Genomic DNA, 24,872 nt, shown 5'->3' on the forward strand with positions numbered 1-24,872 from the left:
CTGAAGTTGCATTGTATCTGTTTTCTTTTAATATATGCCTAGACTTCAAAAAAAAAAATATCCAAGCGTCCCAAGATATTTGAAATGATATATTAGCTATATAAAGCTGTTTCAGCCATGCCCTCCCTGCCCTCAAAGATGTCTATCAATGCTACTTGTGGAGAAGACATTCAGAAACGCTGCCTCTGCTAGTCCCGGACAAGTAGTCGCCAGCTCTAAGGAAGTCTAATATATTCATCATTGCTTGAAGGTAAGTTTGTTCATTTACTTGATATAAGGACGGCACATTCAGTTTATCAAAAACTTTTCCTGAACATACAAGAATACATGGACAACTAGTGGCAATTACAGTATTTGTCTGCATCACAGTGATGATTTTCGATATACCTATTTTTCACATCAACTAAAAGTCACCTTATTTTCTCACTGTGGTTTTACTTTCAGTGTACGGAGCCAGACTTATCAGTATTAGACACCATTTTCAGTGGAAAAAACTAAACACAAAATGTATGAACTCAGCACTTTATTTGATGAGTGCAGGCCCACAATTACTCCAGATTAAATTTCTGAAAGAAATGAATTCATAAATAACAAGTTAGTAGTAATTTATTTAGAACATAGGTGACTTAGAGCTCAGGTCCATCTTGAATCCGCATCCCAGTTTTGCTTTTACAACTCATCAAGAAAAGGAGTATTTCCCAAATCCCCACTAGCTGCCATTGATTTCTTCCCATTGACAAACTTCTTCGCAGCCTGAAAATAAATCAGAAATATGGATATAAGGAAATATTCACTACAACACAGTTTATCTTGCTGCTCATAGCCTCAGCTTCAAGTTACTAAAACAAACGAGTCCCAACAATACTATAGTACGTGACATAAATAATTTTCCTTTTGCTGTCTAAACTTCCTTACTTCTAATCCAGTTCCTTGTTACTTTAAACAGAAACGTCAGAATGACAGTCAGATATAAAAGGCATAAATTCTTTGAAAATGGTTATTCCTAGAATAATTATTAGACCACAAGATACAGTGGATCTCTCCTTACTACTAAATCTATTGCTAGTTGCTACTGCAACACAAATTACTGGTGACTGTGAAAAAACAAGTTTTCTATGTTAGAATTTCTCTTACTGATGGATTTCTGTATGAAGTTTGCTTCAAGTATAAGTAACGTGATAATTCGGAAGAGCAATGCAGTTATGTTAATTTATCATTAAGCACACTAAATATTCTAGACTCAAGAATCCTAAAAGCCTTGACACACAAGTGCCTGCACTGTAACTAATATCAACTTTTCCATGAATACTAACTGGTGGTTTTGGTAAATTTAAGTGAAGTGGACAAGAATTTCACATACTCAGCTATACTAGTTTTCCAGTGTAAAGGATTAAAGGGTCTTCTGTTAATAAAGTAAGTGAAGACATCAAAAGATAGCCAGCTGGGATTTGTGAGTGAGTTGCTTTTTTTGAAGATAGTATACGTGTGTGTTTACAAACATGCACAAATGAGCACCAGTTTTGTACAAAAACAACCTTACACTGTGATTAAGGAACACCTGTAGATGCCGACACATACTTACATTCACAACATCAGCAGTGGCTACAGAGTCGATTTTTTGAGCAACAACAGATGGTGATGTGTGTGTGCCAGAAACCAGTGACTCGGAGCCAATTTCATTCAGTAACCCTTCTGCAGTCTCCACTGACATCAAATAGGTGGCTTTCAGCTGATTTCTGCCATCAAACAAAGCATTAAGGCTGAGTGAGCATCTAAGTCCTGTTATTACCTTTCCCACCCCCCCGTAAGTACAATGAGTTTTTGGTGCTTTTTAAGTTGTCAAGATTCCTCTCCATTTTGAAGTATTTTCAAGTATGGAAGGGTTCTGTAGTTAGAGAAGAGGCACCACAAATAGACTAAGCATGACAATGACAGGGTACTTGAACACCTACCCTACTGCCTTGGAATGATCAGCCACCCTGCACAGTCAGACGATCTCTAGTTCAGAATTTGTTTCTGTTTGAAGTAACTAATGCAGGTAACCCCAGGAATTAGACAAGCTAATCTATCAAGTTTAAAGATTAGGTTTAAAATTTATTCCAGTTTCTAATCAAGAACAGATGTATGCAGAGCAATTTTGTCGTAAGCAACAAAGAAGCAATGAATGTAAATGGTTAGGCTCCTTGTGCAATAAATAGTTCCATGTTCTGTTAAAAGACAGCAAGTTTATACTGCTTCTTCTGTTTCACACAGTCTCATTGCTACGTATGAAAGTCTTATTTTTATAAGCTATTCTTTTATTATTTTTTAAAAGTCAAGATGGTAAAAAATGGCTTATTCCAATAGATTATGACTAAATAGCTTAGTATTTCTGACTGCATTGCAAGATTCTGCAAATATCACTGACCTTGAATTTGTTTTTTGAGGTTTTTCTTTTTTTTGGGTCACTAAAGCAAAAAGGGCATTATAGAAAATACATGAAACCATTCCAGAAGGGAAACGCGAAAAAAAAAAAAAGCCACAGCACTGTGTGTAACATCCTCATACTAGGCAGCTTTGTTACAAAAAAAAAAAAAACAACCCCCAAACAGCACAAAACGAAACAAACTCACAACACAAAACTAATAATGCCAAATATAAAGGTCCAGAATTCACCATTTAGCTACTAGTGACTAAGGCAGAGCCAATCATGTCTAGGTTATCATGTTTTGTATAATCAAGCTTTATGTGGAGTCTTGTAAGTATTTTATGTATACAACAGACAATATTTTAATTTTGCTACTTGAGTAAATTTGTATTATATTGTTGTATTGCACAACTAGAGTTTCAGAGGCTCAATGCAGTTTAACACTGCTTTGAGACCAATCACCAACTAATGTGCACAACCCTTTATAAATTAGAAACCCTAAAACTTTGTTGGTATTACTGCATCTCTAATAGAAATTTTACCCGTTTCAAATATTCCTAGGGGCATGTATTTCAAGCACTTGGGATGTAACATAACTAATTCAGTGCTTTACACTTGCAGACCTTCATTACTACTATTCTTTGAAGATGCTGAAAATGGCTTGATGTAATTGTTTTGGGAATTGCTGCAGTGCAACTGTAAAGGGAATTACCTAAATAATGCAATTTAGGATTCCAATTTGAATACGTCTTAATACTACACAGTATGATTAAAATGACAGCATCTGCTGATACTTGCTAATTCCTTACATTGAAAAGAGTTTTCAGAAAACATTAACACTTGTCTAACAAGTTTCTATTAGGAAATACCACTAGCAGAGAATCAGTGCAGCTTTGAAAAAAAGAGTATTGACAGTGCTTCAGTTTAATGCAGGAAAGCCAGCAGTTCCCCATGGAAATAATTACAGGACAACGATAAACTTTGCTGTATGGAATAGTCTTAAGTGTTTGACAAGTAGCTACATGTTAAGAAACTTCTCTTTACAACACACACCACTTTTGTCTTTGCACACTTACTTTGCCTTTTTGACATCGTCATCGGTGATGCTACCCTGAGCAACTGCCTTTATCTGGTTCAAAGCAGCTTTAATTACCTGAGGAAAATTAAATCATTTAAGACTTCTTCCCACATTAAATTTCAACATGTTCTTTCTTATTATCTGACAGAAACTTCAGGGGAGAGCAGTTTGAGAGTGCCAGGATTGTCTGCCTGAACTGAATTCTGAACAGCTTTATAACAAAACTAAAAACACTGTAATAAATGCCAAAGTGAGACACAACAAACAGTGCGGATTTAAATGGCGTCATCACATTAATTAGTATGGTCTCACCGTTTTTCATGAGAGTATTCAGTTCTGCCAGCTTCAAGAGCCAGCACATCCCTCACGCTATGCCTAGGCTTATACACGTAAATCAGCAGTTACAGTCAGCAATTCAAGGTATTTTACTAGCTCTAGTTTGTATTAGGTATTTGTACTTCCCAGAAAGCAAGTCTCATTCCCAACTTACAGAGCTATGTCATAACCGAACATGCAGCATTCTTATAAAAGAAACCAGATGAATTGACTCTTCTAGATGAATCAACTTTTTTTTAGATTAATTAGTCACAATCTCAAATCAAAACACTAGTTTGTGGGTTATGTTTTTAATATTTAAGTTCTAATCAGCAACTCACCTCCCCAGCATTTGGAGCCTGGGATATGGTATAAACCCCAAAGAGCCCAGAATCGGAGTAATTAACATTAAATGCCGAAGCCTGCAAAACAAACATCATCAGCAACTGTTTCAAGTATCAGAACAGCTCAGCATGAAGCATAGGAAAACTACTAGGATCTAAAATACTGTAATTCAGGAAGCTAAACTCCCACCATGCAGAGGAAAGATCAGATTGGAAGGCCTTCTCTGAAATATTGTTAACTTATGCAAGAATGAACTAACTGAGATCCTAACTGGAGGTAGTAATCTCTCAAAGGGTAACATGCATTTTACTTAAAATACTAGAGTACAGCATCCCTTTGAACTTACATCAAATGGCTGGGTAGTTGCTTTAGCGATACCCTGGGACAATTTGCTGGTAACATTGCTTCCCCTCTTGATAAGGGGTCCAGCACCTAAAACATGCTGGAGAACACTGAACGCGTTTGCTTCTTCACTTCCAACAGCAGCTCCTTCTGTTACGATAGCAGCATGGACAAGGCTATCACCATTCTGCTCTCTGATTTCTCCTAAAAATACAGTAACAGAATAAAAGGTAATGCAGTGTTCTGTTAGAAATTACTGTACATTCAGAGGTATGGAAAGGAAACATTTCTAGCCGGGAGTTAGCTTCAGAGAGGACCCAGGCTGTGAAGTTACTGCATGTCCACTCAGGAAGACAGCAAGAAGCTATTAATAGGCTGTAGGTCATTTTAATAAGACCTTCACGTTCAAAAATTTTCTTGCAATCACAAAACCAAGTACCTTACTATGCCTTATTTGACCATAAAACAATAAATGATGATAAAACTCAGTAAGTCTCCAGGCAACAAATATCCAGAAAAGTAGCATACCTTCTGTTCATAGTAATATTTATCCTGTTTTATAGAAACTGAAGTTATTCCAGTCAAATATTAAATGTTGGAAACTTTTTTCCCCCATCTATTTACAGAGTGATCTGATACGCCAATTAAAGAATAACTATTGGTATTAGTACAAGATACTGCTCTGAAAGAGCTAAGCATTGCTTTGTTTTTAATGAAAGACTTTGACATTGTAACAGATCTTCCCTAAAAAGAAAGCCTACCACCACTTCTAGATAGTCCATACTCTATTCTTAAGGAAATCTTCCCAAAAATGCCAAAAGAAACCATATACCAGCTTGCTTTTCACTTTATGGAATAAATGATCTTGCAGGTAAAGCTTTGTTGGACGTATGAGTTCAGTTTTATCCCAGAAGTTTCCATGGTGGGGAGTAAGCCTCTGCTTATTTAGATGGGAGATGCCTCTGAACTGTCACTTTCCATGTACAGCATTTAGTACAACTGTACAGTTTTCAGTTGCAAATTTTAGTAATAGTATATTTATAATAAACAGAAAATCAGTCATTCAGAACAAATACAAGAAACATACTTACCCCCTCGATAGACAGCCTTTGCACTCGAAACACCAGCTCCACTTCGGATATTTAGAAAGTGCTCTGCAACTTGCTTTAAGTCAGAGTGCTTTACACCTGCAATACAATAGTTTATTCCAAGTAACATAATGGCACTGAAAAGCTACAGCAGTTACATAAAAGTGTTTTAAGTGTACTGTAACATTTTACTTCTACAGAGAACTCAAACCTCTACAGTAATTTTCCCTTATGAATTGCAGCATCCATTAAAGAACATACATACCTATTCCTACAAGAGCCATTCTTGCACTGGTGAAATTGTTCTGTACAAAATGGTGAAGCTGCAACAGCAAATTCACGTTAGGGTATTTTGTATAAAGAACGGCAAATGTGTTTCTAACATCCACTGTTCAGCCTTATACTTCTTAACGCAGCAAACTCCAATGCTTCCAAAAGGAACTGTCTACAGAATAGCATTTTACGGATTCTTCAGTGACAACTACAAAACCCTTTTATACAAGAAGACTTGCATTTCATTGACAGTCTTCCTATCAACAAAAACCCACTGACATCAACCACCTCTCTAAACGTGAACGTGAGTTCTGTATCCAGTAGTAAAAGCTGCATAGAAACAAATTATTTTAATATGATACTAATATGATAGTAAATACTGACTGTATATTTATAAATTTATTTTCTCTGTTCATCTAGCCTTGATAAAGAAACTGAAACAGATTTATAACACAACACAAACAAACGTACCTGCTCAGAAGTAATTTTTCCAATTGTGTAATCTGGACAATATAAGGGGTTTGCCAGAGCATTCTTATAAGCTGCAGCATGCAAGTTTTCCAGCACTCCTAAGAGGAACAAAGTTTCAGCAATGACAGTTAATGTAAGAGCCACTTCTAACAAAGATATGATTATGAATGAAACTAAATGTTACCCCAGTGAAACAGAGCTGTAGTCCACTTGAAGGACTACAAAATCTGCAAAAGCAGGTCTGGAATAATCCAATACACATAGAAGTTTCATCCAAATCCTTAAGCAACAGAATCTGGTCTGAGGGCTTCTATTCTTTTGTAACTTATTTAAAAAAAAAAAAAATCTAATAACTTGCATATGCTCAAGACTTTTTGGCCTCAACAGCAAGCTATAAATGCAGTCACTGTGTGGGAGAGGGGGAGCAGTAGAAAACAACAACAAGCCCCAACATCCTTTTAATTAGTTTCAGAATCATCATCTTTACTGTATGCACCCCTTCTTGAGCTTGAGAAAGAACAGGCTGTTTATAATACTATTTGTAGCTTTGTGTGATATCTCATCTCCCTCCCTATTCTGGTGAAGGATGCTAGTGTCTTCAATTCCCTTCTCATTAGTTTTTTCTTGCATCCAATAGCATTCTACTCATTCCTGTTTGATAGTCTCAAAATATTCTCAAGAGAAAGATGACACTCATTTCTTCATAGTTCTGATTCTGAACATAACTGTAACTGAAAATATGAAATTACTAAGAAACCAACCTGTAGTTGACACAAGTTTAAAAAACAAAGATTATTCTTGATTCTGATTTAAAAAAATATTAGTGCTTCAATATAAGCCAAAGATTTTACAAAGCCCAACATTGCAGTGTCACCTTTAATGCGTTATGAAGGTGAGCACGCTTCACAGAGTAGCATAAATGATGTTTATCGTGCAGAACTACCTGGGTGAACTTGGATGATTAGAGTTAACTAACACAAGATATACTGGAATAGGCTTGATTTGGCTGAGGCTTTGTGGTTTTTTGTTGGTTTTTTGTTTGTTTTTAAATCCAGAAACCTAAATTTATAAACCTAAAACTGGAATCCATTTTCAGTGTAATGAAAATACATATTATTTTACACCAAAATAACCATACAAATTCAAGAAGTCTTTTGTAGAATACTGTTTCCACATCGATGAGTAATACCTAAATATTATTCTCAGAACACAAGCTGCTGCAAATATATTGCCAACAACAATCATGAATTGCATGTTCTTTGGTTGTACTTCAAAAAAATTAAAAAGGTAAAATGAAAGCTGTCAAGGAGAATGGTGTAAGTTGTTTTCAGCACAGTATTTGCTAAACATTGTTATGGACAGGCTGGAAAAACATCTGGATTTATAAAAAAAAAGTTCCAAAGTTCCGTAACAACAGAAAGACCATACCTATTAACAGGAAAAAGCTGAAAAATGAAATGGTCATGTGACAGAGCAAAAGGGAAACTGTTTTTTTTTCCAAGGTTTTTAATTTTGAAGAAACTCCCATGAAGCACATGCAGCAGATCAGAAAACACACTTACCAACTTGAGGATTCTGAAATGCGATTGCTTTGTCAACTTTTAATCGTGGCTGAAGATCAGCTACTTCCCATGGTCTGAACTCTGATGCCGTGGTAACATTAAGAAGGTACTCCATTACTGTGTCGCTAGGTAAAAAAAGTAACAGAGGCATTAAATGCAACAGAAGTATCATGTATTTCTTTTGAAGTTCAAAGCAATTTAAACTAATCTGTAAGCAACACACTAACGACAAAATATATCACTTGAGCCAGAGTAGTTATGAGCACTGCTGTAGACAGTATAAGAATTCAACTTCAATTCCATAGTATTTGTATGCTCAGTAACATGATACAGAAGCTGAAGATTAATACAGTAATTTATTGGTTAACTTCAGACATGAAAATAGGTATTACTCCTACCCTGTAAAATGATAGGTCTCTACTTTACTGCAGAACAGTTTGTAAAGAAAGCAATAATTCAGTTTACAGCATATCTAAATACCTACACGTAGTCACGCAGGCATTCAACAGAGTAAGTCATTTTCTCTCTTGTTGAGTACACACTAAATGAGAAAAAAAATACAAAATCCATTTCAGCAGAGAACATAGAATTAGATTTTCACACATACTCCCCATTGATTGAATTTGTCAGCAAGATATTGACTGGAATACCCAGCTAACCTTAAATCTGCTTGACTGCTTAAAGGAGTGATAATACACACACAACAGAAACAGACATAACTAAAACTCCTATCTTAAGTATTCAAGTAATAACAAGTGTATTGTGACCATCAGAATTTAAGACACCCTGATAATTCAAGGTAAAACAACAAAAAAGACTGAATAGCAAAACTTGAATAATAGTGTGTGTATGTATTAAACAAGCCAATTTAGAAATTATTCTGTTTGGGCGGAAAACATAGTTGGTCTTTTCCACTTGCTTCAACATATTTGTGATTAACAGGAACAAAAAAAGGGTAGAGTCTTAAATCATACAAAACACTGCTTTTAACCAAATTCTATATAAAACAATCTTATTGGACTATTTCAAGATATATTGCAACAAAGCAGGTACAGTGAGATCCCTCTTCTATTTCTCTTAGGCTTGTTTTCTAGGCTTTAAACTCTCAAATCATGAAAGCCAACTACTGCCTGAATTGTTCCCAAAATTGCAGTGTGATCAGCGCTATCCATTCACAAAAGATGGAGAAAAAAAAAAAAAAAATTCTGACTTCAGGAAGTTTAATCTCAAAGCCTGAAAAGGCAGAAAGAACATTAAGCTTTCTGGACAAATTATGTTTCTTCCAGGTACACAACATTTATATTTTGTTAACTGAAAGGTGTTTGTAAAATACCAGTCATGGGTACACTCTTGAACCTTAATAGAACAAGAAGTACAAAAGACGTTCCTTGTCAATGTTCACTATTCAAATACCCTCACCACGCTGAGCTTATCCGCCTACATATAGCTATGCTTACTGTTTTAGGTTTCCTTTAGTCATACAGCTTGTTTGTGTTTTACCAAGACAGATTATCTTTGTATGTGGTTACAAACCTTAGGCTACCCCCAACAGCTTCAATGCCACGAGTAATCCGGAAAGAAGATGCTCCTTTAGTAGTCTATTTAAAGGAAAAAAAAAAAAAAAAAAAAAAAAAAAAAAGGAAAAAGTGCAAATTAAAATTCCAGCTATTTTAAGAACAGATTTGCCTGAGGTTGTTCAGTGCTCAGGCAAAACTGAAACAAGTATCTGTTTATTCATTTATACAGAAGTTATTTTGAAAAGTTGAGCCAGCTTACTGCATCCCTACTCCCAGTCATTTCTATCGTCCTCTCTGATTTTCCACCATAATTGCGCACATATTTGCTCACCAGCCCCATTCTAGAATGATCCCGGTTTGCTTGAACATTTAATAGGATTCTTTGAATTTGATAAGCTTGACAAAACCAGGGCAAGGAATGCATATACACACTATTACGCTGACAGCTCTCTGGGGAAAGCAACATTGGGCAGCAGTTGGGAAGGAGGTAATAAGCAGCTGGGATGTTGTGGGCGTTTTTTTCCTGCCTGAAACTGATGTGGATTAAGCCCATGCAACAGCAGTCAAAAGCATGTCAGTGGCACTGGATGGCTCTAACTGTCACAGCCTGGCTGGTGCATGAGAGAGGCCATGTTTCCATCTGCAGCTACAGCCTGACAGCGATGGAGATAAACAGGAAAAATGGGAACGGCCACAGTGGGTCAAGCCCATGGGACTTCTAGCCCAACGTCCTGTACCTGACAGCAGCAACAGACGAGGCTATTTAAATATAACATCCCACAACCCATTCAATGGTATTCCTGCAATACCTACAGGAGTTACTCCTATTAGCAACTGTTTAACGACCTGCTATCAATGAATTTGTCTGATTCTTTTTTGAACCCGCTAATACATATCTGCCTCCACAGCATCTTGTATAACTGAAGCTAGCCATAAAAGACGAAGGGAAAACAAGGAGCATAAAATATCTTGTCAGCAGTAGTAAGAAAAACTATTCAGAAATATTACACGCACAAAATTGAGTTTGTATCAGCCACCCAAATTAACTTTTACTGCAGCTTAAATAACATGGATTATGCGCATAGCTTCATATAGATATATTTTATATGTGTATACTTTAAGACACCACCGGAGAGCATAACTCTAAATAAATATCACTGTTTGTCTTCCAGAAAGTAATGTAGTTTCTTCTGCACTTGAACCAGATAACCAAGAATCAATGTACATTGTTTTCTACATTATAAGATCTCTTACATTAAGTTTTACCATATTGTTTCTCTTTGCAATCATAAACCTTCCACCATCTCATCTACTGCCAACATAATAACAAAGAGAATAAACACCTACCAAATTAGATGCAAGACGAAGCAAGTGAGCAGTTCCCAAGTTACTAGCGGTTTCATATCTGCTGCCTGCTTTAATAAACACACCAATTCTTGAAGCTGGACAAAAATTTTCCAGAGACGCAATAATTAAGCCATTTGGTAGTTTTGTTATCTGTATTAAAAAAAGAAAAAATTTAGTTAAGTCATCCACTGGAAGTACTGTCAAGAGTTGTGCTTTGATTGAGCTTTAAAAGATAAATAAAAAGGAGAAAGAAAAAAATACCAGTATTCATACTGACCTCAAGATCCTCAGACTCTGGAGATAACTTCACTCGTTCTGCAGTTGCTGAGGTTGCAACTTTAGGAGCAACCTTAAGTGAGTAAAGTCTCTTCTACAGGAGAAAGCATAAGAGAATGGATTTTCTGAATTAGTTCATCACATACTTCATTACATAGTGAAAAAGCAACTAATTTAAAGCCGAAAGACAAGGAGCAACTTCCAGCTCCAAAGTAAAAACGGTGATTCCCTTCTAATTCCTCTCATCGTTTTTTACATCACTGTTGGAACCTATGCAATGACTTACCTGAGGTCTCTGAAGTTCAAGAAATAGCACTGTAAAAAAGCTTCCCCCCCCCTCCCCTTTGCGGTTATACAGTGGACTATATAGTCTGTAGGACCAACGTATAGCAATTAACAAACAGCTACGGCAATCCACATATGCAGAACACAGCTTTGGAGATAACTTTCTAATTTATCAGATCTAAGCAGTTCAACTCCTAAAGAGTCACCTCCGAGAACACCAACCTGTCTACACTGACTGCTGCACACAAAGAGGACACCTATGCAAGTCCCCAAACTGCACAGTTAATAACCAGAAACAGGCCTTCAAATTGAAGAGGTGAACATTGCAAGAGCCTTCCTTTCCATAGCTGACAACAGAAATGACAAGATTATTGATTTTTGAATCTAAAATGTTATTCCTTTCCACCTTTTTGGAAGTTTTTTATACTTGCCAAATAAATTTATTTATTACTCTTCGTATTAAAAAAGTAACTTCATTCCCATACATCTCAAAGCAAAAAACGAGTGACAGAAACACCACTGCATTCAGTAGTAGAGATACCAATGACATAATTCCCCTTCATTTGCCACAGACTCCGTTCAATGTATCAGTCTAGGAAAAACTCCTTTCTTCCACCACCACTAATTTAAGACACCTAATTTTAACCTTTAAGCCTCCTTGTTTATGAATTTCTACTGCATGTCTAAAGCTGACTTATAAACATACTGTGACTCAGAAGACACCATCCCACTCGAGAGAGCATTTCCAGCAGAAACCTAACGCAAACTATATTCCAGCTGTCCGCCGACTCACGGAGCTTTTTAGCAGCAGAACAAGCCCTCTGCCCCCTCCACGGCCCCGGGCAAGCCGAGCCCCGCTTGCCAAGGGCACCACCTTGCCACAAGCAGCTAAAGTCCCCCCAGCGATAAAGGGCCCCCTGGGAGATCGCTCCTCCCCTCTCCGGCCGTACAGGCAGACCTGCCTCGTCGGCCGCTGCCGGGAGGGGCCTCATGGAAGCCCCCGGGGAGCATCTCGTCCCGGCAGGAGCTCGCAGACGCGGAGCTGCGCCCAGGCCGCCCCGGGCCCGGCCCGCGGCCTGTCTGACCTTCAGCCCCATAGCCCCGCTCCGCCGTCCGCCCGGCCGGCTCGACCCCGGCCCTGGCCCCCACTCATGCCCCTCGCTGACAGCCCCACAGGCACGAACACAGCCCGCGCGCTCGCCCGCCCGCCCACCGCTGCCCCCCAGCCCGGCTCGCCGCCTCGGGACTGGCCGAGGTCAGGCTCGCCCGCAGCCGCCGGGACCCAGACAACTGCTGCCGCTGCTGTTCTGTGCCTCTCCCCCACCACACACGACGCTTCCGGGTCGCACTCACCGAGAGGGAGCGCGCAACCACCGGGAACCCCTTCATCCTTCGGCGCCCCTCAGCTTGGCCCTGGCGAGGAGAACAAGATGGCTGCCCCGCAGGAAGACTCTGCCTTCCCGGCACGCCCTGCGCCGCGTTCACTGTCTAGCGAGCGAATGCCCAGACTCCACTGCCCGCGCTTCGGATCACCCCCTGAGGGGAGAGCGACACCTCGCGGGCTGCCGGGGCGGCTGCGCGCATGCGCGGAGTGCCACCGCCTCCCGGGTACTGCCCGGGGGCCTGTGACTGTCCCCCCGCCTCGGGTTGCGGGACTCCCGGTGCTGCCGCGGGCTGCGGGGAACCCTCAGTAAATCACCCCGGCAGAGCCACTTCGCAGCCGCCTCCCCTCGCGGCGCTGCCTGAGGCGGCCTGGCGGCGGTGGTGGGCGGCGGTGCCTGAGGGGGCGCAGCCGTGCCCGTGAGGGGAGCGGGGTGGGCCGCGGGGCGGGCGGTGGCGGGGCCGGGCCGGGGGGCGGTGACTGCCTGCCGAGTACTTAGCGGCGGTGCGGGGCGGTACGCGGTACCCGCAGCCCGTGTCTTATCCGGCCGGTGGTCGCCATGGGCTCGACTCCGCCCGTCTTCATCGGCGCCGAGGAGGTGGAGAAGCACCTGCACCGTGCCAGCCTCCTGCTCCCGGCGCTGGAGGCCGCCCTAGCCAACTTCTCGGCCGGCGCGGCGGGAGGGGTCGTGCAGCCCGTGCGCACGGTGGTGCCGGTGCACCGGCACGGCGGGTGAGGCGGGCGGGCGGCGGGGCAGGTGGGGTGGGCGCCGCGAGGGGCGGCCTGGAGGAGTCCCGGGCAGGGCAACACCGGCGGGAGGAGGTGCGGCTCCGCGGGAGCAGGGGTAGCGGTAATGGAAGGGGCGGGTTGAAGCAATTAGGGCGTCAAAAAAAGTCGTTAGTACCGAGTTACTGATAAACGGGTCAGTAGCCGTTTGGTGTTAACCGCGCCGGTGGCTGTAAGCTGCCGTGCTAAAGGTACATAAGTAACGTAAGTAATTTTCTTACAAGGTTCCTAGGAGTTATGCCTGCTTACAGTGCTGCGGATGATGCTCTGACAACTAAGTTGGTGACTTTCTATGAGCACAAGAAGGATTCCTCTGTCCCTTCTCACCAAGCGACAGTTCTCTTATTTGACCCAAGAAATGGTTCTTTAAAAGCTGTGAGTTTCATGTGTGCTGCTGCATTCTTCTCTGTTCATGTTCTGCCAGTTCTCCCTTCTGAATCTTAGAAGCTGGAGCTGGTGTAAATTGCCCTGAGTTTACTTACATCATCAGTGAAAATGTGTTTGTACCAAATGAGGATTTGGCCTAAAGCATTATGTCTTTCATGTGTGCTAAATTGTACTCTCTCTATTCTTCATGGTTACTTGTGATTTGAAGGGAATCTAATGGCCCACAAGATGACGGGGAAGAAAGAAACGATCAGGAAAAGTTTTTCTTGCATTTGAAAGGAAAAAAACCCAAAGACTTGATCTTAAACCATCTTAAGTCTTAATCAAAAGAGTTTCACAATTGGCATCACAGGGAATAGTATTCAGAGCCTGATTATTACTTTTTTCTTTGTTTAAAGAATTTTTTAAGAATGCAGATGATTTGCATTACGCTTTAGTAACAGTGATTATTAAAGGGCAAAAACTGGTCCAGAAAACTATATTGGGCTTTTATTCCAAAACTTTCCAAACTTTTTTAAGCCCCATAATTAATTTGTATGCAGTAGCTAATACACTTTGAGGCAGGAGGCACTGCGTGTGAGACACATTGAAGGGATTCCATGGCTCTCTGTCATCCCTTTGTACAGACCAAGACAGTGCAGACTTATGAACCACGGCCAGCTTGCACTGGTCATTGATCTTACTGGAGTGCAGAGTATTGCACTTATGTTGGTCTATTCCCTGCGTTGGAGTGTCAAGGTAATGCAGTGCACAAAGAGCTGCGGGAGTTAGGGGTGGCTCAGCTCTGACCAGTTTTCACTCCATTTGTGCTGGTGGAATGACATGGAAGAACTGGAACAGAGAATCTGCCCAGTTTAAACGTGATTTTATATGGTTTGTAGTTGCTATAATAGTAGTTACTAACTTTTATATTTTTCTGTGCCCTGTAATATCACTTAATTCACAAATGGGATGAAAATGTTTGGTATTTACTTATGTTTTCAGTGTTCACTTCAGTCTGAACTTTTTTTTAAAAAAGGTCTTAGATGGCAGTGTCATTACAGCAAAACGAACAGCTGCAGTTTCTGCAATTGCTACCAAGGTATGTCTTCTGTTTCTTAAATTGGGACAGAATCAGTTAGTGATGTTATATATAAAATAACTAGGGGCCATGATGTAAGTGGCTTTCAGTGCATGTGACTTTTCATCAAATACAGCTTTAAATTTGATTTATGATAATATTTGTATCTTCAGGGATAACTTAAAAATGCAGATTTCTGTTTTGATTGAGTGATGTCTGGCTTTTACACTTTGTGTGTGATTGGAGAAGGAATCTGAGCTATGTTTTTGTGGCTCATTTTGCACACTCTTCTGGGAATTTACTGGGGTGTCTTCCTCTGTCACTTTCTCTTGTGCTTGTCTTAACATGCTCCTTTACAGCTTTGGGTGATGCAGCTGTGTCGATAAATTCAGTTTTGTTTAGATGTACGTTTTCTGCTGTTGGGCCAGGACAGGTGGGTTGCACTGGACCTGGAGAAAGAGGAAAAATGCACATTTCTGGGGGCAATGTGGGTCCACTTAAGCTAGATGATGCTCAGGATAGATGGATGACTAGTCCAGAGGTGGCTGTCTGTCAGCTTCTCTGTTGTCACTGGAAGTTGTCCAGGTGACTGTCCCTCGCTACAGCCATAAATTTCAGTGTCTGAAGACAGGTGAGGCATATCTTGCTGTATGTTGCTTTATATCATTTCAATTTCAGTTGGAAACTATTGGTTTTGAGTCCTTTTTTAAAACTATACTTGTCTGGGCTGCTAATATTGGGAAGAAAGCAAGTAACCATCCATTGCCCAGCAGGGTTTTAGTCCTCACCTCAAAGGATGAGGCAACAAGAAGAGGGTCAGAGCTGAAAAATACTTCTGTTTTTCACCCATCAACTTTGCATCAGAATGAAGGGTGAGCTCACTGCTTCATTAGTGTCAGTCTTCATGCCAGTGTGACTCTATCTGTGGTAATAGAGCTAAACTGACACAAAATTGGAGTGAAGAACCTGTCCCCAAGAGCTTCCCCTAGTCCAAGGAACAGAACAATTTACAATGGATTCCTTGGACATGAGGTTATAGGACCTCATTCATCTCAGCCCATTCTATACTTGTGCAGTTCTGACAGTTTTTACAGTCAAGGCTCTGCTGGCCTCAAAGGAGCTTGGCTGCTGAAGGGACTTCAAGATCGGATCCTTCATTGTCGTCTGTTTTGGGAGATTTTCAGGAGTGTTTGAGTTTAGCTCATAGTTGTCATCTTGTCCTCTTTATGCTATTTGCTTTTCAAAGACCCATGCTTTTATGCAAGGAACCTTTGAAATCAGTGCTTCGGAGTCCTTAAAAGGAAAATTAAAGAGTTCTTGCTACTGAAAAATAGGATCAATGAGACTTTTTTCAATTTATTTGCAGCAGAATAAGTGTTGTGAGCCTAGACAATTATAAAGCTCTTTATACAAAAGTGAGTGGCCACAGCAAACGCATAAACAAGACACAAGGATAGCTCAGGGCTGGACTCCAGCAGCTCTCTTTCCCGTTTGCCAAGTACTAGTGAATCACAGGCAAGAACTAAACCAGAAAACCAAAAGCAGCTACAGAACTGAATTTTAATATTTATTCCCCAGAATCACCCCTATTTTTACGATGCTTGATGCATACATATTATGGCTCTTACAATGCCAAGGTGTGCTTGTGGTATGATTTATGGCTTCAGTGAATTGAAAAAGAAGGTTTAGTGTGGGGCTACTGGGACCAGTTTACCCATGCAGCTACAGTTTTCAGTACTGATAGCTTTGGTATTATAAGCCCTGTTTTCAGCCAGTGCAGAACATCAACACTATGGTTTTACACTTAATTAGCCACATAGGTGTAATATGTTATACTAATATTAGAGTGTGCTGAGGCTCCAGAATTTGCATTGGCTCATGCCGTTGCATGGTAAGCCCAAATTTCAAAAGTTGGACAATTCAAAACTGGAATTAAGCCAAGATGTACTTGGTGCTATTGACACTAGCTTTTGCATTAAAGAAAATTAAAAATATATGTAGTGGTAATTGACTATTGTTTTATATTAATATGAATCAATACTAGCTTTTGCATAAAACATTTTTTTGTTTAAAAGGACTAAGAATACTGCTTTCTTTCGTAATATTTTGATATATATTTGTCATACCTGTTAATATGTTGTCTTTTTTAAATATTTGATACTTTTTAGTTGTTAATGCCAGCTTTTGCAGAAGTGCTGTGCATTTTGGGAGCTGGTGTTCAAGCATATAGCCATTATGATATCTTCACAGAGCTGTTCACATTTAAAGAGGTAATGGACACATCTTAACAGGATATGCTTATTTTTCTCTATTATGTTTCAGGAGCACTTATTATAAATAAAGTACAGCCAATGAAGTTGCATTGGATCTGGCTGAGATGGAGTCAACTTTCCCCGTAGCAGCCCTCATAGTGCTGTGCTTTGCACTGGTAGCTAGAAAGGTGTTGATAACAGACCAGTGTTTTGGCTACTGCTAAGCAGTGCTGGCACAGCATCAAGGCTGTCTCTCCAACATTCCTCCCTCACCCAGTAGGCTGGGGGCAGGCAAGATCTTGGGAGAGGACATAGCCAGGACAGCTGGCCCAAACTGACCAAAGGGATATTCCATACTGCATGATGTCTGATCAGCAATAAAAGCTAAGGGGTAGGGGTGGGGGCATTTGTTGTTATGATATTTGTCTTCTGCTTTTGGTTTATTAAACTACTTTTATCTTGACCCACAAGTTTTGCCATCTTATTTTCTCCCCCACCCCTGGCATGCTGAAGAGGGGAATGATAGAGCGGCTTGGTGGGTGCCTGGTGTCCAGCTAAGGCCAACCCACCACAGAAGTTATGAGTTCAATCACATTTTGATTCTGTTTCTATGGAAGCCAAGAATGCTCTGAACAGCTATAGAATTTCTTGCTCAAATGTTGGTTGTATTTTTTAAAAAAAAACGGTGGTAACAAAGTCATTAGTCAGGTAGCTTTTTCTCTCTGAGAAAAATCCTACTGTGTGTGCCATACTTGGATAAGCACACTTTCTGTGCTTTTCCCTTAAATATTGGAAATACTTGGATTTTATAAACACAGTTCTACAAGGAGCTGCTGTTCTGGCATCAAAAACCAGTCATTCAAATGCAGCTGCACACACATGAAATTTATTCACTTGTATGATGAGAACATTAAAGGGGGAAAAAACTGCACCTCTAGGATATGTTTAACTATCTACTGAAAACTGAAACAAAGTGTTATGTTTCAGCAAGGACAAATTCTCCAAGCTAATCTGTCTTTTTTTTTTTCCTTGAAGGTCAGGATATGGAATCGCACCAAAGAGAAAGCGGTGAAGTTTGCTAATTCAGTTAATGGTCCAGTGCAGGTCTGCTCTTCTGCTCAGGAGGCAGTTACTGGAGCTGATGTGATTATAACGGTCACCATGGCAACAACACCAATTTTATTTGGAGACTGGGTAAAACCAGGTGCCCATATCAATGGTATGCTGTGTTCTCATCATTTAAAGGATACATTTATTATCACACTGTTTAGCATCAAAAACTGTTGAAAAGCAGTACTCGATGCTTCTCAGAATGAACGTGTTTTTGTTGTTTTTTTTCTGGTTTGACTTTTGCCCTCGAGTGAGGACCACTTTTCCCAGCTCTGTCTTCCTGATTGTCTGGAGCCAAAACTCCTGCATATTTCAGCACTGGATGCTTGTGAGAGCATGGGATGTGCTTTTTTCCCCTAGTGGTGCATCATCTTTGCCACCATGTTGTCACTTGATGCTCACTTTGCCCTCTGTTTAAATAACCCGTACAAACATGTTATTTCCAAAGTGATTCCTGCTCATTGTCATGTTTCCCTTGTAGTTGTCATCTTCACCCAGTTTTGTAAGTTTCTCTATTTGTTCCTTTTTGGTCTGATCACACTGTGTTATTTTGTTGTTTTTTTTTCACTTGAGTTTAAAAGATGCAATAACTGAGTTAAGACATTCATAATTTGACCTCTAATTATGGTGAGGTTTGGGGGGCTTTTTTTTTTTTTTGCCTGCCTTGTAGTGATGTTACCACACTATTGTTTGGAGTCTCTGGACATGCCCACATTTGTTTATTTTATTAATTGTGGGCCTGGTTCAGACGACCTTGTGCACTTTCCAAATAGCATGGTAATAAGACAAAAGCGACTTGTCAAAGGGAACAATTTAAAGAAAGGTCCCACATTCCAGCGGCATCCTACCAATTTTTCAAACTCAATTTAGTCCTTTGTCATTTAATGTTGTTGTCTGTGTTATGTCACGGCATGGAAGGCAGAAGTACAACTAAAATCAATTAGGGTCTACAGTCACTGAGGCGACACACACACAAAGACCCCTCTCCTTTCTTTGCCTTTTTTTTCCCTCCATTGAGGCATTTGTGCTGTTTGAAGAGGCATTCAGGCAACATGGAATTTATTATTCTGTAACAGTTGGACACTTTTGAAAAACATTTGACTACAGTATAACTGGGGTTTTTTAGCTCATAACAAGTTCATAGTAGCCTTGCTGTATTTAGAAGTTGAGCTCATTGGTTTGTTTTCAGTTTCTCCAGGTAAAGGAAAATCCATAATCTGCTTAAGTTTTACTGCTTATAAGGTTACAAGGAAGTAATAGAAGGCTATAGGTTTAAAAATCCTAATTAGTAACACTGAATACTCTCTGCATGTGCAAGTCTTTGTTGCACAATACTTCGGTTCTTATCTGTTCAGGGTAATTGAGGGATTCTTCAAATCTTATTTTTCTCTATGGACAAATAACAAACACAATGTGAATCAAATAAAAGGACTATAAAATTCAGGGAATTTGGTAATGATCTGATGAAAGACAAGGATAATGGACAAAGGGAGGTGACTTTCTTATGCATCAGCTACCCACAGTCTGCTGACAAGCATATTCTACTGACAAAGCAAATATTGAATGTTTTAGAGGAGCTGTATGGGATGTTAATTAAGTCTGTTTAAAAAAATAAAAAGCAACAAAATCCTATTAATTTGGCAGTTGCGGGAACAGGTTACTGTTTGTCTGCAGAAGAGTTGTAGTCTGTATAACCTTAAGATTATCTTCCTGGAGTTGTGTCACCAAATGATCAAAGTTTATTCTAATGGTGCTTCTGTAAGCAAAAAGAGTAATTATGTCACACATATTTATTGGTGTTGTTTTCAAAGCTGCTGGCAAAGGCTTGTTTTTTGTACCGATCCATAGTTATGCCTATCTTTACATTGCATAGATATGAAGGGCTAAGCAGTGCTGCTTCCCCTTCTCTGTCAGCATTATTTGGAAGGAGTAGTTTGACTAGTGTACCAAAGAGGTGGAAACAGTGCCAGCAAAGAATCTCACTTCTGCTTCCTGAAGAGTTGCTGTTTAATGCTTCAGCAGGCTGAAACGCAAAGGCCAATTGATTCCAGTTGTTCTGGCTGTGCTTATGGGAAATATAAGACTCTTGTCAGCAGCAGCATCTGCATGACTAGAGGTCAAGGATGCCGTACATTTTAATGAGCTGTAATTTGGCAGGTTGGACACAGTGTTGTCCTTCATTGACATCAGTGGGAATTCAGGAGGTTAGCACCTTACAGAAACAGGCCATATATATGTCAGTGTTACAGCGGAGGCCAGGTTGAGAGAAATCCAGGCTTTCTCCCAGTTGCTCAGGCACATCCTGGGTTTTTTTTGTTGTTTTGTTAATCAACATGTCTCCAGTGCTAACATCGGATTGTTTGTATATTACAGTTGCACAATAATGTCCATTGTTACTTCACACATGCCTTTTGGACAAAATGTGGTTTGAATTTTTTTAAATGTTCTTCCCAAGTTCATCAGTTTTGTTGTCTTAGCTGTTGGAGCAAGCAGACCAGACTGGAGAGAGCTGGATGATGAACTGATGAAGAATTCTGTTCTGTTTGTGGATTCCAGAGAGGCTGCTCTTACAGAATCAGGAGATGTTATATTATCAGGGGTAAGACTTCCTTAACTTATGGACTTTATTTTTGTGGCAATTGGCTTGCATTTGAAATGAGTTGGTACTGATGATGTGCTGCACTGAAGCCTTTTAGAACATCAAATGTAGTTGTTAGCACTTTCCAGGCAGAGGCTGAAAGATAAACTGGTTTCAAACTGAGACTTCTGTATGTCTATGCCAAAACCATGCAACCTCTTTATCAGCCATTACATGACACCATATTACAGTAGCAGGTTTTCATCATTGGCCTTCGTGAACAATAACAATGTATTGTTTTTGAAAGACCAACATTTCCTGCAACGTTTGGTACTTGTGTTAAATATTTTTCAAATCTGTTTATTAAAACCTGTCATTTTCTTCCCATAAGATTTCATTGTGATTAACACACAGAAGCCAAGCAGCCAGTCATCTGCAGAAATTTGACACAGGGAGTCTTTTAGGTTTAACGGAGTGGTAATTTTTCTCTTTTAATGTTTGTTGCGGAACAAATATGGTTTCCACTTTTGAGTTTTAACATAAGAAGTCCAGATACGGTAAGGTGTGTGGAACCCCATGTGTTTTATTGGATATGTTACAAGCTATCCACTGCAACTTACTGACTGAGGAAGGTCTGACAGCTGTTGTTCTCTGAAAACCATCCCACTTCTCTGTTTCCTGTCCATTTTTTGTATTATTTTTCTGAATACCGATCTGCTTCAACAGGGAAAGGAATCAGTTCTGGGACAGCAGAACTCAAGGAGTGAGTTCTTTTGAAGTCATGCAGAAAAAAAGTTTTTCTCTTAACATATGTATGGATATTATGTTTTTCTATAAATATGTATTTGTTTTACAGGCAGAGATTTTTGCTGAGCTGGGAGAGGTAGTGAAGGGTACAAAACCAGCCCTGCCTGAGAAAACGACAGTGTTTAAATCACTGGGTAAGAACAACCCCTCCTGTGTACAAGTCTGACAGAAAACAATGCCTTGTTATTTACTAGGTCCCCCATGCGTGGGAAAGCTGCTGATCATCTTCAAAACTGCTGTGGCAATGCACTGTCCAGAAGAAACTGGAATGTGATTTGCATTTTCCCTTTTTATTTCCCTTTTTATTTATGTAGCAGGACTGATGTAATGAAAAGTGATAGGGAAGCAAACAAATAATAGGAAGAAATATATTTCCCATTTCACAATTGTTCAACACAAGACTGCAGCGTTTATTAATACAGCTCCAACCCAAATGCCCTGCTGTTATGCCCCTGGAGTCTGTCTGACCTGCAAACAGTGTGGCAATATACTGTGGGGTTGGAGTTGATGTTTTGGGGGAAAGAGGTCTGAAAGGGCCAAGTTGCAATAAGAACACCGAAAATTAGATTCATACTGTTACATTAACTTCACATAGCACACCTAACAGTTACATGATAGCTATAAACTTTGAATGCAACACTGTAGGTGTTTGGGATGGGGGAATGATTCCTGTTCCTGTCCAGTTAGGTAATTTCCTGAGTCTTTATATTCCCTTCTGAAGCTAAATTATTTTGTACAGCTGAAGATCTGTTTGAAGGTGACTTTTAATTCTTTTTCAGGGATGGCGGTTGAAGATACAGTAGCAGCAAAATTTGTTTATGACTCATGGTCAGCTGGTAACTAAAGAGAGAAGTCTACAATCACAACGAGGCCAAGAAAATTATTTGCGCTTAGCTTCTTTGGGTCTTTTGTTAACAAGAAAGGCACCAGTCCTATCTGAATGTGGCACTTCTAGAACATTCAAGAATGAAAAGTAAAATTTCAGCAATAGATTAATTTCTACAGTTTTCTAATGGCAAGTATTGGATACCTGCATTATTACTAATAAATCTGTCTCATCTAACAACAAGTATCAGAGGCTTGCAGTGATACTAACAAGGGTTTTTTTTACATATTCTGCTATAGTTGTGGAATCAATGCCTTTCCTCCCTAATTATTTATATAATGGAAGTCTGTGGGTAGACTTTTTTTTTTTGAGCGAGGTAATTCATACTGGTATACAATATATCAGTTTGGAGAATGGTCTCTGGCGTCATATTTACCTGTGATGGTACTTTAAATGCAACTGTGGGTTTCAGTGCTACACTGACAGTAACCTAGTCTTCAGTCTCCTGGGAACACAGCCCACCCGTGACTCCTGGACATCCCTTCCCTTCCAACTCAGACTGGGATCTGGAGGTCACCATCCTTACTTTCACCCCCCACAATCCCCCTTCCCTGCCGTCAGACCCAATGGTTTTTCATTTAAGAGCACACTCCTGAGTGGGAGTTTATATGAATAATGATGCCTCCCATACAATTAGATTTTTGTCTGTTTTTGTAGAAGACCTGGCTCAGGAAGACTTAAAGTGCAAAAAAAATCAAAGCTAATATTATATACATCTTAACTGGGAGGAAACTATACTCAGTGCCTTCTTTATTACATTCCTGGGTGGGATATTGCCACTTTTGTATTGCAAGGAGTCACCCAAAATGTGAACACTAAAATGTGTTTTGATTTAGTTTATCTATATTCTGTGGGGAGATTTCATTATTTATCTATGTGTTTGTAAGTCCCTTTTGTAAACTGCTTTGAAGGTTGCAACAGTGCAGACTGATTTCAGTAGGATAAACTTAAAGTATGCAGGCAAATATTTTCACCTTAGCTGTACTATGCATCAGTTGGTAATTGTTCTTTTATCCCAGTGGGTTTTTGTTGGGGCAGGAATTTCCATGATCCTTTCTTGGCAGAGGAACCCAGTGATGCTCTACATAAGGAAGAGTTCCAGTTTTGTGCTGTTATGCAACTGCCTTACAAAAGCTTGAGCATCTGCTGAAAAGTAGCTATTGCCCTGGAAACAAATTCCTGTCTCAGGCTGGAGTTGTGCCTTGTGAAATTTTATTTTTACTTACGTATTAATTCATGCAGGTTATTAAGTGTTTCTTCACTTGGAAGGATTAGATGACATGATCATTCTATATTGATGCCAGAAGAATACAGTAGAGCAACAGGAAGGAGGTTCAGAAGCAGTTAGTGTTAAAGCCCTTGATGGTGCATAAGTAAGTATAGAAGAGGTTAATGAGTACAGTGCAGGTATGGCGTAAATAATACTCCAAGTTATAAGCCTTGTGTAATCTAGTTGGAAAATGTAGTAAGTGGCAGAGTTTGTAATTTGCAGAGTTTTAGTATGGAAGACTACCAGACCAGTAAGTGAATAGGGCCAAAGGATGTGTTTGTGTGGGTAGACATCTAACTCCATTGACCTTGTTTGTATCAGCAGAAACAATAACAGAAATTTCACTGTAAGCTTTTGTGTTTTTTTTTAATTGTAGCAAAATCACCCTTCTATTTTTACTTGTTTTTTTCTTCTGTGTCACTTCTGAAGCATACAGAAATGTATGTGTTGACTTAGCCTGTTACTTCAGCAATGGAGAATTCCACTAGTGTGAGACAAAGGTGACAGCCATCTATGTTCCGTAATTCAAGAGCTATATGGAAACTTGCACTTACAATTTATGACAATATTATCCCAGTTCTGTGCCTGTGCAAAAGAAGGTTTGTAATTTGAAGTGAGACATAGTATTTGGGAAGAAGACAAATACAGTTTTTCACATGGTTCAAATACAATTTTCACATGTACTCTTCTACAGACTGTGCACTTTAAAAGTATATGGAACTAGTCCAAAAACCTGATTCTGAAAACCCACAGTGTTCTCAACTTTCACTGGCAATAGGAGGTTCTGGGAGCCTGTCCTCAGCATTGTACCTCTGAATTCATGAAGAGGATTCAATTCAATTACAATGAGAGTTGCTTGGGTGCCATCTTTTTTTTTTTTTTTTGAGGGGAAATAATAACCTTAATTTCCATGTTTCCTTCTTGTACAAATCAGTCTCAAGGAATTGTATAACTTGCATTTATTTTAAAATTAAATAGATACTGCTGTCTGTCTTTCACTTTGTTGTCCATTACTTTTGTTTTGGGTGGGGTTTTTCTTGAAGATGAGG

General features: G+C 39.8%; 2 protein-coding genes across 3 annotated transcripts; one reads left to right on the forward strand and one right to left on the reverse strand.

Annotated features, from left to right (window-relative positions):
* Nucleotides 1–508: 508 nt before the first annotated feature.
* On the reverse strand, nucleotides 509–13,028 carry LOC128913857 (cytochrome b-c1 complex subunit 2, mitochondrial). Its single transcript, XM_054212154.1, has 14 exons — nucleotides 12,660–13,028; nucleotides 11,023–11,115; nucleotides 10,746–10,895; nucleotides 9,415–9,479; nucleotides 8,366–8,422; nucleotides 7,882–8,006; nucleotides 6,320–6,417; nucleotides 5,841–5,898; nucleotides 5,579–5,674; nucleotides 4,492–4,691; nucleotides 4,142–4,222; nucleotides 3,484–3,560; nucleotides 1,583–1,736; nucleotides 509–753 (listed from the first exon to the last, which is right to left on the reverse strand). Exons 1-14 carry the CDS (start codon nucleotides 12,693–12,695, stop codon nucleotides 670–672), a joined length of 1,374 nt encoding a protein of 457 aa, XP_054068129.1. The 5' UTR covers nucleotides 12,696–13,028; the 3' UTR covers nucleotides 509–669.
* A 139-nt stretch (nucleotides 13,029–13,167) lies between these two features.
* On the forward strand, nucleotides 13,168–24,830 carry CRYM (crystallin mu). Of its 2 annotated transcripts, XM_054212155.1 has the most exons (8): nucleotides 13,168–13,419; nucleotides 13,698–13,848; nucleotides 14,879–14,941; nucleotides 17,089–17,190; nucleotides 18,208–18,391; nucleotides 20,760–20,881; nucleotides 21,717–21,801; nucleotides 22,447–24,829. In XM_054212155.1, exons 1-8 carry the CDS (start codon nucleotides 13,247–13,249, stop codon nucleotides 22,509–22,511), a joined length of 945 nt encoding a protein of 314 aa, XP_054068130.1. In that variant the 5' UTR covers nucleotides 13,168–13,246; the 3' UTR covers nucleotides 22,512–24,829. The 2 variants fall into 2 exon arrangements, with proteins under 2 accessions (XP_054068130.1, XP_054068131.1); XM_054212156.1 differs by lacking the exon at nucleotides 17,089–17,190 and having other exon boundaries at nucleotides 22,447–24,830.
* The last annotated feature ends 42 nt before the right edge of the window (nucleotides 24,831–24,872 follow it).

This window comes from Rissa tridactyla, chromosome 8 (assembly GCF_028500815.1).
Source record: "Rissa tridactyla isolate bRisTri1 chromosome 8, bRisTri1.patW.cur.20221130, whole genome shotgun sequence".
Lineage (NCBI taxonomy): Eukaryota > Metazoa > Chordata > Aves > Charadriiformes > Laridae > Rissa > Rissa tridactyla.

Coding starts and splice junctions, on each gene's coding strand:
- LOC128913857 (XM_054212154.1), bottom strand. CDS start 12,695: ATGAAGGGGTTCCCGGTGGTTGCGCGCTCCCTCTCG. Junction 5,899..6,319: donor GAAAAATTACTTCTGAGCAG/GTACGTTTGTTT, acceptor TTGCTGTTGCAG/CTTCACCATTTTGTACAGAA. Junction 3,561..4,141: donor AGGCTCCAAATGCTGGGGAG/GTGAGTTGCTGA, acceptor AATTTTCCTCAG/GTAATTAAAGCTGCTTTGAA.
- CRYM (XM_054212155.1), top strand. CDS start 13,247: ATGGGCTCGACTCCGCCCGTCTTCATCGGCGCCGAGGAGGTGGAGAAG. Junction 13,420..13,697: donor CCGGTGCACCGGCACGGCGG/GTGAGGCGGGCG, acceptor TTTTCTTACAAG/GTTCCTAGGAGTTATGCCTG. Junction 13,849..14,878: donor GAAATGGTTCTTTAAAAGCT/GTGAGTTTCATG, acceptor TTTTTAAAAAAG/GTCTTAGATGGCAGTGTCAT.